Below are 13,733 nucleotides of genomic sequence, written 5' to 3' on the forward strand. Positions count from 1 at the left end.
CATTTGTATATATGTGTGACATATAAGGGTTTTCTATGTGTGTATATGTACATTTTGTGTTTATGATGCTATAGATCTATATGTGTGTGAATACATATATACGTGTACGCACACTATCTATATATGTGCACACATCTTGCTTCCTAATACCATATATAATATATACACACATATATGCACACACATACACATATACAGACATACGTGTATATGATATATACCTGTCTTTCTATAAGTATATATGTATATGATGTTAGGAAGGAATATATCTATATGTGTGCATCTATATATAGATATATATATAGGAACATCTTTATAGATACAAAGCTAGAAATAGATATATACACATTCACTGACACACACATACACAAAAACACATACTTATATATCTCCATGCTTCTTCCTAACACCATGTACACATACACACACTGTTCTTGATACCACATGTATGTGTATATACATAGATATATATGCATGCTTGCATATGTGTATATGTAGATAGACAGACAGACAGATAGAGAGATATACAGATAGACAGATAGACAGATAGCAAAATGCTCAGATGGTATTAGGAAGAACACACACACATATATGTTATACCTCACATACATATAAATATATAAATATATATATATATGTTCCTTTCTAATACCAGCTGAATGTTTTGCAACCTCTTCAAAGCTTTTCAAAGATCTCATTGTAGCCTATTTGGTCGGGGGAGGAGGGGAAGCCAGGGCTTAGATTTTCGGCATAAATTACCATGGTAACCCCACAGAAAACTGTTAGTTTCCTCCAGGCTCACTAATAGATGATGACAGTAACTGGGAACTGCCCCTTGGGCTAGCTCCTCAGACTCACCCATGCTCATTTTGATGGGAAGGTTCTCTCTACTAGCTGCTTCCACCAGGTGTCTCCTAACTTCCATCAGAGCTTCTTTGTGCTTGGTGGTCAGTAAAGACTCCCAGAGGGCCCTCGCTGGTGTGTCACTGCAATAAAACCACAAAGAACATAGGCTAAATTTACAGTACATAATAAAAGGGGTGAAAAGAACCATCTTCTTTTTTTTCTTTTAAAAACTGAATGCTAATGTTTGCTCATCAAGTTAGGGGTTGCTTGATTAACTCTTTTGAATCAATGTTTATCACCAAGAAAGTAATGAAAGCCCCCAGAATCATCAAACAGACACAGAAAAAGAGAAGGTAAAAAGGAAGAAAAAAAGGGAGAGAAAGAAAGAGGAAAGGGAGGAAACAAAGAAAAGGAAAGAAAGAAATAGAGAGAAGGAAGGAAAATAATGCCATGTTACAGGAGGTTAGCATGAATGAGGAAAATGATTATTGAATAACTTAAAAACATTAAAAGGGGAATCAAAATTACTTTAGGGAGCATGTAAACCAATGAGTTGCTAATGAGCCACCAAAGATAATCAATGATTGTTTAATAAAACTATTTATTAAAAAGTCATTTAATAAATTTAGTAATCACTTAATAAAACTGAGGCAAACAATTGTCCAAATGGCAAACTTTAGAACTGAAAATTTTATCAAAAATGGCTAGGCTACCCCATGTTAGAAAATATTATGTCTAAGAACCCAAAGTAATTAGCTAGATAATTGTTCTCAACAAAACAACTATTCTTTGCTTAGAAAATATTTAACAAAACCCTTTTAATAGATTAGCTCATTAATGAATGAAAAATAATAATTGTGCTAAGTTACAATAGCTTCAAACTCTGTTGACTGTCACACTATTGGAAGGGTGATTTTTCAACAAATCTTTTACAATTGACCTTTCATAAAAGGCATGAAGTTTAAGATTATGTTAGGCTTATCTCAGCTCATTTCCTCTGTAGCTCTCAATCTCAGCAAAGTGCCATATCCAATTTGTGAATGAGTACAGTGTTTTTCCTGGAAGAATGGTGACTGGATGCCAAAAATACACATTTGGATTCACTTTTTAAAAATAGGGCATAAGTGAACAAAGATGACTTCTGTCCCCTTTCAGTGGCTTTTCCCTTTCCAAATCCCCAGGACATTTCCTATCATCTAGTTTCCTTGAAGATGCTCTATTTAATTTTTAAATGATCATCCCAAAAGACTCATGATGGAGAGAAATGTGTGCATTTTGCCTTGTTGGGTGGTATGCCCACCATAAATAATGCTAAGTTTTGTTTTGTTTTTAGATGGTTACTTCTAGGATTATCTTTTTTCTTCTTATTTTAGACTAATAAAGCAGCATGAAGAAAATCAGATGAGATAGGTATTCTTTCTACTTTTCATCTGTCACTTTATGATACTGAATGAATCAGGTTAAGCAGATGGGTGAGGAGGGAGGATGTATTTGGTAAAGAAGATAGATGAATGAAGAGGAATGATTTGGTGAAAGGGTGAGAATTGGGGTTTAGTGAATAGATTATCCTTTCCCTATTTAAATATCCATCCTTAATCCTATATGTCTCTAAGACATGTTTATTTATCAACATTTGAAACAATTTGTGGATGATATTAATAGAAAATCCTATTGATAAAACATCTACTCTAGTTAAGTATATGTAAACTAGGTGACTCATAGGTATCTCAGATTTAACAGCAGAGCTCATTGTCTTTTCCCCCAAACTCTTCCTTTTTTTGAACTTCCCCGTTTCTGTCTAGGGCACCAGAATCCTTCTAGGCACCCAGGTTTACAACCTCCAGCTTGTCTTTAATTCCTAACACTAACTTACCCAATCTATCTAAGCAGTAACCAGATGTTGCTATTTCTGCTCTTCCCAAGATCTTTCTACTTGTCCCCATCTTTCCACTCCAAAATGGTTTTCCTAAAGCATCAGTCTTACTATATTATTTCCCCACTCAGTAAATTATACTATCTGTGTATTGCCTCTAGATGAAATGTAAACCTTTCTGCTTGACATTGAAAGCCCTTCACAACCTAATCCCACCTGCCTTTTCATCCATAACTCATCCTCCTTCACTCTCTGGTCCAGCCACACTGACCTTCTTTCTGTTCATCACATTCTCATCTCTTTGCCTTTGTACTGGCTGTGACCTAAACCAGGAATGCCCATTTCTACTTTTTAGAATCCTTTATTTCTTTCAAAACTCAGCTTAAATTCTACTTCTTCATAAACCTGTCCTGATCTACCCAGCTACTTGTGCCCTGTCCACCCTCTCTCAAGAAACTTACATTTATTTTGTTTATGCTTATACATGTGAATATATATGAATATATAAATATTTACATATACTTATGGACATATTGTCTCTCACAGAATTTGTGCACCTTGAAGGCAAGGACTGATTAATTTTGTCTTTTTCTCCCCAGTGCCCAGCATAATGTCTGGCACATAGTAAGTGCTTAATAAATACTTGATAATTGGTTGATTAACTGTTTAGATGATGAGGTACCTGAAGTTATAATTAGTTTTAAAAAGGGTAAAGTTCAATGTTAGTTTCCCTGTAAAATAATGAAGCCTAACCTGAATTTAACCTTGAAAGTTATTTTATTATGTGTTATTATTGTAACTATTCTTTACCCAAATTGCATTCAGATAGGTCATTAAAAATTTTTTTTTTTTTACTTTCACATTATACATTAGTCGGTTTATAAGGATGGATTGTACCAGCTGGAATGAAAAATGGTAAAGAGGACATAAAACCAAATAAGAGGAGGAAAAAGATCAGGTATTTTGCTTCCACCTGGATATAAACTTAGTTCTTTCCAACAGGGTTCCAAGAAAATTCACTTCAGATAAAGACAGTTTTAGAATCCAGCTTTATTTTCCTTCTAACTACAAAATACCAGCTATTTAAGATGAATGTATTTGAAATACTCTGACTTTATTTTTCTTTAAAATAACTGTTATGATTAAACTACTTATTCTTGACTCTGAAATAGGGAAGACAGACAAAAGATGGTCTTTTTTTTTCTTATTTGTATCTCAAGTGCTTAGCATAATGCCTGACGCATAGCCAATGTGTAACAAATGATCGTTGTATTATATTGTAAAAGGTTGAGAAGGTTAAAATACAGGTCACCTACATTATGCATTCAGTTGACCTTGCTAACAACATCATCCTCAAAGTCCTCTTTAGTAACAAAAAGAGACAACAATAATTGTGAATACTGTGTTCCCAAAAATTCTTCTTAGTGCATATGTAACAAATTAGACAGCTCTTGTTCAATGTTTAACGTATGTGGAAATGTCCCAAAATACTCATGTAAGGTGTTTGCACTTTAAGGATTGGTTAAGTCACAACAGAAAGAACAGGGTTTTCTTCTTGTGCTTTGGATAACATTAAACAGTAGCTGAGATAGTCTTTCAGAATAATATCGGACATTAATATATTATAAAACGTCACTTGTCACCTATACATCAGAGCTAATCTTTGAGTGCTTGATAATATCAAAGGTACCTACTTAATCTTAACATTAATCAGGAAGGCTTATTATTATTATTGTCAGAAATAATGACAGTTTACAGTTATATGTGTTAAAGGTTAAAAAAGATAGTGTCTTCACAATAAACTGATGAGATAGACATATGATAAGTATTGTATACATGTATACATGAGAAAACTGAGGTTCACCAAGATCCTAACTCTCCCAAGATCACACAAAGTAGTAAAGCTGGACCTCCAGGCTGAATGCTGTCTCCACCAGCTGCAATTTGTCTTGTTTGCTACTAATCAGTCGTGTGTCTTTGGACAAGTCACTTAACCTCTCTCAGACTCAGTTGCTACATTGTAAAATGAAAACAGTAATACCTCATGAATCATGTTGATTCTTAGATAGATACATCTCATCTTAAAGAAGTGTCCCTCATGACCTTGAAATGTTAGTAATTATTGGTCTTAAGTGGTACCAAATCTATTGCTAGAAATACAGAAAGTTTCCGATCTTTTCTCAAAATTTAATATTATTCATATTTTTCAGGATGACATTAAAATTATGCAGAAACAGTTGACTAAGCAGAGCCTGAATTTCAGCAGCAATATAATTTTAAATGGTTTTATATATGTATAGGAAGATAATTATATTTATAGATATAAATACTTAACTATATCTATATACACACACTCATAAAGGTCTTCTAATAATTAGGATAACCAGTTTCTATAGTGTATTCTATTTTTATTGTTCAGTTGTATTTGACTCTTCATGACCCCATTTGGGATTTTCTTAGCAGAGATACTGGAACACTTTGCCATTTCCTTCTCTAGATCATTTTATAGATGAGGAAACTGAGGCAAACAGAGGTAAATGTTGACCAGGGTTACACAGCTAGTAATTATCTGAGGCCAGATTTGAACTCAGGAAGGTGAGTCTTTCTGACTCCAAATCTGGCACTCTATCCACTGAGTCACCTAGCTGCCCTTCTACTTTCGTTACTGACATCCATAGTCATATAGTCTATAGAACTAGGTTCTTTTGCATAGAAAACATTATAAGATGTGATTATAATTGTGACAACAGACTTTATAACTAATAAAACTCTATCTCCACTAAACAATTCACATTTCTTTTTCATCACTTTTCCAACTCTAGGAACTGTCCTCTGCAACCATTCTATCTCTCATTCTCCAGACTTAGTCACAAAGCCTGACCTGCCTCCTGGCTCTGATCCTGCAGTCTCATCTTCCATTGGTGAGCTCTTTCCAAAACATCTATTTTGGGGAAGGTCTGCATCTTGCATTCTCCATTTGTCACCATATATCCACAGCCCTGCCTCCCTCTTTTTCAGTTCCCCCTGTATGTGCTGTCTTCACCTATTAGAATGTAAGCTTGTTGAAGATAGGTACTATCTGTCTTTTTGCTTCTATTTGTATCCCCAAATGCTTAACACAGTGCCTGGTACATAATAGGTGATTAACAAATGCTTATTAACTTAATTTGACTTGACTTTGGTCTGGCCATTTATTGAATCTAATAGGACTAGTCTGAAATACCACAATAGGTTATTGGATACCTCTCTTTTATGGCCTATTCCAATATGAAAATGCCAAAAAAAATTAAAGAGCTTGGATTATATAAGATTAATTGGCTCACTAATTTATTAAATCTGTCAGTTTGAGATTAGGGAGAGTTTACTGAGACTAAAAGATACCTACATTTAATCCATCTAGCTACAATTAAAGCTAAATGTATACCATGCTGATTTTCTTTATGACAAAGATCATACAAAGGTTAGAATTCTTCTGTCATTCTTTTAGTGATAGATTTTAGAAAAAATAAATTCTCTATAGCCTCTTTATTTCTAATTGACTCATACTTAGGTGGCCTGGTTGATTTTTCTATAAAGTTCATACTTTTAAGATTAAAAATTATAAAATTTTGAAGAATTTAGAGCTCAAAAGACCCTCTGAAATAGCCTAGCCCAAATGCCTCATTTTGCAGATGAATAAACTGAAGCCCAGAGAACAGAAGTCATGTTTCAAGAGTCACACATGCAGTAAGTAATAGAATAGGATTAGAATATGCTTTCTTTCCCCTTTTAGAGTATAAGCTCTTTGAGGGTAGGGACTGGTTTTGCCCCTTTCTGGATCAATATGCTGTCATGGCAGAGGGGCTTGCATAGCTCAATGAAACTATGAGTTATGCTGTGCAACTTTACCCATCACAGACTGGTCATAGTGGAGAGTTCTGATAAAAGGTGATCCCCTGGAGAAGGAAATGGCAAAACCACTCAAGGATCTTTGCCAAGAAAACTCCCTGGGCAGTATTAAAATTATAAGAGATGATGCCAGAAGATGAGCCCCTTAGGTCAGAAGGCACCTGACACATTACTGGAGAAGAGCAGAGGACAGGTAGCTCCAAAAGAATGAAGCAGCTGGCCAAAGCTGAAAGGAGGCTCAGCTGAAGATGTGGTTGATGGCAAAAGTAAAGTCTGATGCTGTAAAGATCAATATTACAGGGGCAGCTAGGTGGCGCAGTGAGTAGAGTGCTGGCCCTGGAGTCAGGAGGACCTGAGTCCGGATCCGGCCTCAGACACTTAACACACACAAACAACAACAACAACAACAAAAAAACCTAGCCGTGTGACCTTGGGCAAGTTACTTAAACCCAATTGCTCTCCAAAAAGAAAAAAAAAGATCAATATTGCATAGAAACCTGGAATGTAAGATCTATGAACCAAGGTGAGCAGTATGTGGTCAAACAGAAGTTGGAAAGATTAGACATCAACACCCTGGGTGTCAGTGAACTTAAATGGATGGGAATGTGTGAATTTAATTCAGGTGATCATTACATATATTACTGTGGGCATAAATGCCTTAGAAGAAATGGGAGCATCAGTTGGAGAATGGCTGAACAAGTTGTGGTATATGAATATAATGGAATACTATTGTGCTATAAGAAATGATGAGCAGGCAGACTTCAGAAAAGCATGGTAAGATTTATATGAACTGATGTTGAGTAGGGGGGCAGAACCAGAACATTGTACACAGTTACAGACACATTTTATGATGACTAATTTTGATAGACTTTGCTCTTCTCAGCAATAAAAGGTTCTAAGACAACTCCAAAAGGCTCGTGATAGAAAATACTATCCACATCCAGAGAAAGAGTTACAGAGTCTGAATGTAGATTGAAGCATACTATTTGTTCTCCCTCTTTTTTGTTTTGTTTTGTTTCTTCTTTCTTGCGGTTCATTCCATGGTTATAATTCTTCTTTACAACATAACTAATGTGAAAATATGTTTAATATGAATGTATATGTAGAGTCTATGTCAGATTGCATGCCGTCTTGGGGAGGGAAGGGGAGAAAATTGTAAACTAAAAATAAATAAATAAAATTTTTTAAAAATAAATGGGAGTAGTCAATAAAGTAGTCATAGTCAACAAAAGAGTGAGAAGAGGAGTACTGGGGTATAATCTCAAAAATGACAATGATATCTGTTCACATCCAAGGCAAATCATTCAACATCACAGTAATACAAGTTTATGCTCCAACCACTGATGCTGAAGAGGTCCAAAGCTGCTCAATTCTTTGAAGAGCTACAACACCTTCTAGAAATAACATCCAAAAAGATGTCATATTCATCATAGAAGATTGGAATACTAAAGTAGGAAATCAAAAGATAACTGGAATAACAGGCAAGTTATGCCTTCGAGTACAAAATGAAGCATGGCAAAGACTAATAGAGTTCTGTCAAGATAACTTTCTGGTCAAAGCAAATACTCATTTTCAACAACCCAAAAGGTGAATCTACATACAGACATCATCAGATGATCAATATCAAAATCTGATTGATTGTATTCTTTGCAGCCAAAGGTAGAGAAGCTCTAAACAGTTTGCTTTAAAAAAAAAAAAAAAAACCTGAGTTTTTTTCCTCTCGTTCTCTATCCCTCTTTCTCTCTCTCTCCCCCTATCTCTCCCTCCTCTCCTCTCCTTCTCTCCCTCTTCCCCTTTCCCCTTTTCCCTCTCTCTCTCCTTCTACCTCTCTCTCTCCCTCCTCTTCTCACTCCCTTCCTCTCTCTTCATTCTCTCTCTTGCAGCCTGTCGAAGAACCCTGTGAAGTTCTCAGGTGTTTCTGTCAATCACTGCCAGCATCTCCCTCCCTTCATTCATTCATTCTCAGGGTTCCAAGCCTCCTGAGCTGGTAAGGACAGCAGAGGCCATCCAGCCCATCCTGGTCAAATAAGCATCCTCGTAGCACCCACTGAAGGTGCTCAAGCATTAGCTTAGAGAGTCCCAGTTTGGGGAGCACTGGCAGCCCATTCCACATGCTCACTCCTTCATCAAACACTGATTGAGCCCTTACTGCTTAAAGTATCTTGACTGGGTAGGGCATCGGGGACTGGCGAAAGAGAGTAAAGATCTAAAAACAAAGAAACAACTCCTGCCCTCCTCAAGGGATGTAGTAGTTAGGAATGGAACCCTAACCTACATCAGTTTCATGTGTAATTGACATGATCACACCTTGATCCTGAACCTGCAGGCAGCCCTTGCTATAGTCATTGAGGGAAGTAGCCCTCCTGGAGAAGGGGCCTGACAACCTCTGCCAACACCATCACCGCTGCCACCACCAGTCACAGAGGACCTGCCACCCTTCCAGCAGCCAAAATGGAAGTAAAGGATCTGATTATAACCTGTGAAAATAAGATTCAGACAGAGCTTGACCCTATCTACCCCCAGCTGGTGAAACGGTGTAGCCTTCTATCCTCCCTGGATCTCCCAGGTGAAATGCCCCTTGATCTACTAAAGCAGGAAAAGGCCCAGATCTCCCCAAGGAGCTCCAGCTGGCACTTCCCAACTCAGAAAGATATAGATTATGCCCAGATAATACAAAACTCTGAGAAGTCGGACTCTCACTTGCAGTTGGGAGCGTCTTTCTGGAACCAGGCCCCCCAAAGGCCCCTGGGCCAGCACAGCTTCACAGCATGCAATGCTTACAGCCCTTGGAGGCAGGACTCAGTACAGATACTAAAGAGAGTTCTGGTTGCTCCAGTGGTCAGCTCCTGCCTGAACTGGAGCCCACATAGATCCAGGGGCCAGGAGCCTATATCACTCCCAGTCAGATGATTGGACAGCCCCCAAACCAAAGACCATCAGCCTCCTACGCTCCTAAGTGCTCAGCCAGGCCCCATCCCAAGGCCAAGAGAAGACTCAACTATAACCCTTGATAAACCCCACCCCTGACCCCTGAAAGGTCTGGTCCAATGCTGGCCACCTTTGCCTTACTGTGTGACCCTGACTTAGTCACTTCCCTTTCCTTAGCCTCAGTTTTCTTCTCTCTAAAATGAGAGGCTCCTACTAAATGATCCTTGAGGTCTCTGATTGTTCACAATGTGTAATCCTTTGTATTCCTACCTTTTAAAATTGGAAAATAAAGGGATGTCCCCATGGGAGAAAAAAACCTGAGGTGACTGTGGCTCAGATCATGAGCTTCTTATTGCAAAATTCAGGCTTTCATTGCAGAAAGTGGGGAAAACCATCAGACCATAGAGTTATGGCCTAAATAACATCGATTATGAATATGAAGAAGTGATGAATAGTTTTAAGAGATTAAATCTGACAGAGTGCATGAAGAACTATGGACAGAGGTTCGCAATATACAGGAAGCAGCAACAAAAAACATCCCAAAGAAAAAGGAGAAAGAAGCAAAATGGCTATCTGATAAGGCTTTGCAAATAGCTGAGGAAAGAAGGAAGGGGAAAGGAGAAAGGAAAAGACATACCCAACTGTATATAGAATTCCAGAGAACAACAAGGAGAGATAAAAAAGGTTTTCTTTCTTTCTTTTTTAGCTTTTTGGAGGGGGGAAGGTGGGGCAATTGGGGTTAAGTGACTTGCCCAAGGTCACACAGCTTGTAAGTGTTAAGTGTCTAAGGCTGGATTTGAACTCAGGTCCTCCTGACTCCAGGGCCAATGCTCTATTCACTGTGCCACATAGCCACCCCAAAAAAAGTTTTCTTTAAAATGAGCAATGCAAAGAAATAGAAGACAATACAATGGGAAAGACAGATCTCTTCCTTCAAGAAAATTAAAGATATCAAGGAAACATTTTATACAAAAATGTGCATGATAAAATACAAAAATGGTAGGGACTTAACAGAAGTAGAAGAGATTAAGAAGAGGTGTCAAGAATACACAGAAGAACTATACAAGAAAGAGCTTAACGTCACCAATAAACATGATGGTGTGGTTAACCAATCCAGATTCATACATCCTGGAGAATGAAGTCAAGTGGGCTGTAGGAAAGCATTACTAACAATAAGACTACTGAAGGTGGTGGAATTCCACCTAAGCTATTTAAAATCCTAACAGATGATTTCTGTCATAGTGTTTCTGCACTCAATATGTCAGCAAATTTGGGAAAGAACAGTAGCTACTGGATTGGAAAAGATCAGTTTAAATCCAAATTCTAAAGAAGGGCAATGTCAAAGAATGTTCAAATTACCAAACAACCGCATGCCTTTCACATGCCAACAAAGCTATGCTTAAGATTCTGCAAGCTAAGCTTCAGCAATATGTGACCCAAGAGCTACCAGAAGGGCAGGCTGGTTTTCGATGAGATGGAGAACTAGAGACCAAACTGCCGATATTTGCTAGAATATGGATAAAGCAAGAGAATCCCAGGAAAAAAAAATCTACTTCTGCTTCACTGACTACACTAAAGCCTTTTGCTGTGTGGATCACAACAAAATGTAGCAAGTTCTCAGAGATGGGAGTACCAGATCATCCTATTTGTCTCCTGAGGAACCCGTATGCTGGTCAAGAAACAATAGTTAGAATAGAACATAGAACAACTGATTGGTTGAAGATTGGGAAAGGAGTGAAAGGCTATATATTGTTACCTTACAGATGCAGAGTACATCATGTGAAATACCAGGAGAATGTTGCCAGTAGAAATATCAAACAATCTCAGATATGCAGATGATACCATTCTAATGGGAGTAAGTGAAAAAAAATTAAGAAGCCTCTTAATGATGAGGGTGAAAGAGGAGAGTGTAAAAGTTGGTTTGAAGCTTAACATTGAAAAAAAAAAAGCTAAGACCTTGGCAATTGGTCCCATCACTTCCTGGCAGATAGAGAAAAAAATGGAAGGACCATCAGATTTTACATGCTTGGGCTCAAAGATCACTGCAGGTGGCAACTGCAACCATGAAATTAAAAGATGCCTTGGAAGGAAAGCTATGGAAAATCTGAACAGCATATAAAAAAAGGTATAATAGAGAGAGATAACCTTGTTGACAAAGGTCCATGTTACCAAAGCTATGGTTTTCCCAGCAGTAATGTATGGCTGTGAGAGTTGGACTATAAGGAAAGCTGAATGCCACAGAATAGATACTTTTGGATTGTGGTGCTGAAGAAGACTGAAGAGAATCCCTTGGACAGCAAGGAGATCAAACCAGTCAACACTTAAAGGAATTAATTCAGACTACTCATTGGAAGGATAAATACTAAAGCTGAAGCTTAAATACTTTGGCCACATAATGAGAAGACAAGACTCAATGAAAAAAACTGATGTTAGGAAAGATTGAAGGCAAAAGGAGAAGGGGATGATAGATGATGAAATGATAGTCATGGAAGCATGAATATGAGCTTGGACAGGCTTTGGGATATAGTAGAGGATAGAAGGGCCTGGAATGCTATTGCCTGTGGGGTCACAAAGAATCAGACAAAAAATGAGCGCATGAACAATAACAATTGTTTTTGCCTGTCTTTGTGTCCCTAGCACCTTGCACAGTGTCTGGTATGTAGTAGGTACTTGAGAAATGCTTGCTGACTAAGAATATAGGCTCCCTGGCTCCTAATCCAAAGCTCTTAACTGCCTGTCCAACTTTCTGCTGATTTGTCATGATTCCAGATTGCTGTATTTTTAAATACCTACTTGCTGCTAAAAAACCATATACTAAAAACATGATAAACATACACCATCATTGAGAGCTAAGTTAACAACCACAAAAAATTTTTAGATGGAAGTCACAGAGAAGATCAAAGGATAGTTTACTAGCATGACTCTTCCTGTCTCCTGTCAAAAGCTCCCTGCCTCCCCCTAAACAATGTCACATTTCATTAACACTATTCAGTGACTCATATGCTAATTATCTAGTCAAACACTCGAATTCACTGGTGAAGTTTAAAAACTATTTTTTTCTTTTATATGTTCAAATAAGTTAATTCAAGGAGCTTTTTTGCTTTGCTATTGACAATTTCTCCTTAAATTACCTCATGATGTGTGCTCCAAATCAAGGGAAGAGAATTCAGACCACCCATTCAACTACTCCATTGCATTTTATTATATTCTCTAATCCAGGGATGGGGAACCATTGGCCTTAAGGTCACATGTAGCCCTCTAAGTCCTCAAGTGTGGCCTTTGGCTAAATCCAAACCTTACAGAACAGATCCCCTTAAAATAAAAGTATTTCTTCTGTAAAACTTGGACTCAGTCAAAGGGCCTCACCCAAGGACCTAGAAGGCCATATATGTGGCTTCGAGGCTGCAAGTTCCCCACCCCGGCATCTAATCTCTCTTCCACAATGCAAACTGATACATACTCTTATAACTCTCCCTCTTATTGTAAGCTCCCCAGTTTGTAGCCACACACAGGCAGGACAAAAAGGGATATGTAGCGAATTAGAGTGCTAGGGTATAAATAACCTTGTAGCCATAAGTTACTGAGCCTTTCTACTGGTGCTTAGTGCCTAATGATTGGATAACAGTCTTGTCCAGTCATATTTATACAAATTGTCAACAACCATTTTCTAAATTATTATATTTTGAAGGAATAAAGAACAGTGTACAATATAGTTCCCAGTGGTTCCCCCTCTCTCAGACACTTCTATCAACTGCCTGTAAAGTACAGAATCATAAATATCCCTGAGATCCTATTTTACTAACTCTATTTACTATCTAAATGCTACAACTTTAATAAAGATGCTTATAAACACTATCAGACCAAAACTGCAAACCAAGCATTTATGCAACCTAGGGTTCAAGTTGGTGCATTTCCTAAAGACTCTTCTCATGGGTGCAAAGACTATTTGACACTAAATGTCTGTGAGACCCTGGGAAAGCAAAGGTCTTCTTATGGTTTCTACCTTTAAGAGAAGATATATTCGATACATTAGAAAAAACACATGAGGGGTAGCTATAGTGCACTGGCCCTGGAGTCAGGAGGCTCTGAGTTCAAATCTGATCTCAGAAACTTAATACTTATTAGCTGTGTGACCTTGGGTAAGTTACTTAACCCAACTGCCCTGCCTTCTTCCCTCCAAAAAGCAAAAAGAAAAAAA

At 37.7% G+C, this 13,733-nt stretch overlaps 1 protein-coding gene across 2 annotated transcripts in view; it reads right to left on the minus strand.

Annotated features, from left to right (window-relative positions):
• SCFD2 (sec1 family domain containing 2) overlaps nucleotides 1-13,733 on the minus strand; it is a 438,813-nt gene that overhangs the window by 361,082 nt on the left and 63,998 nt on the right. For both annotated transcript variants that reach the window (XM_069105227.1, XM_069105228.1), the window contains exon 3: nucleotides 859-986. In XM_069105227.1, the coding sequence (XP_068961328.1) occupies nucleotides 859-986 (128 nt within the window). The remainder of the gene's footprint in view (nucleotides 1-858; nucleotides 987-13,733) is intronic.

This window comes from Petaurus breviceps, unplaced genomic scaffold, assembly GCF_028583685.1.
Source record: "Petaurus breviceps papuanus isolate PSGF00001 unplaced genomic scaffold, PetGlider_PUasm1.0 76, whole genome shotgun sequence".
NCBI classification, from domain to species: domain Eukaryota; kingdom Metazoa; phylum Chordata; class Mammalia; order Diprotodontia; family Petauridae; genus Petaurus; species Petaurus breviceps.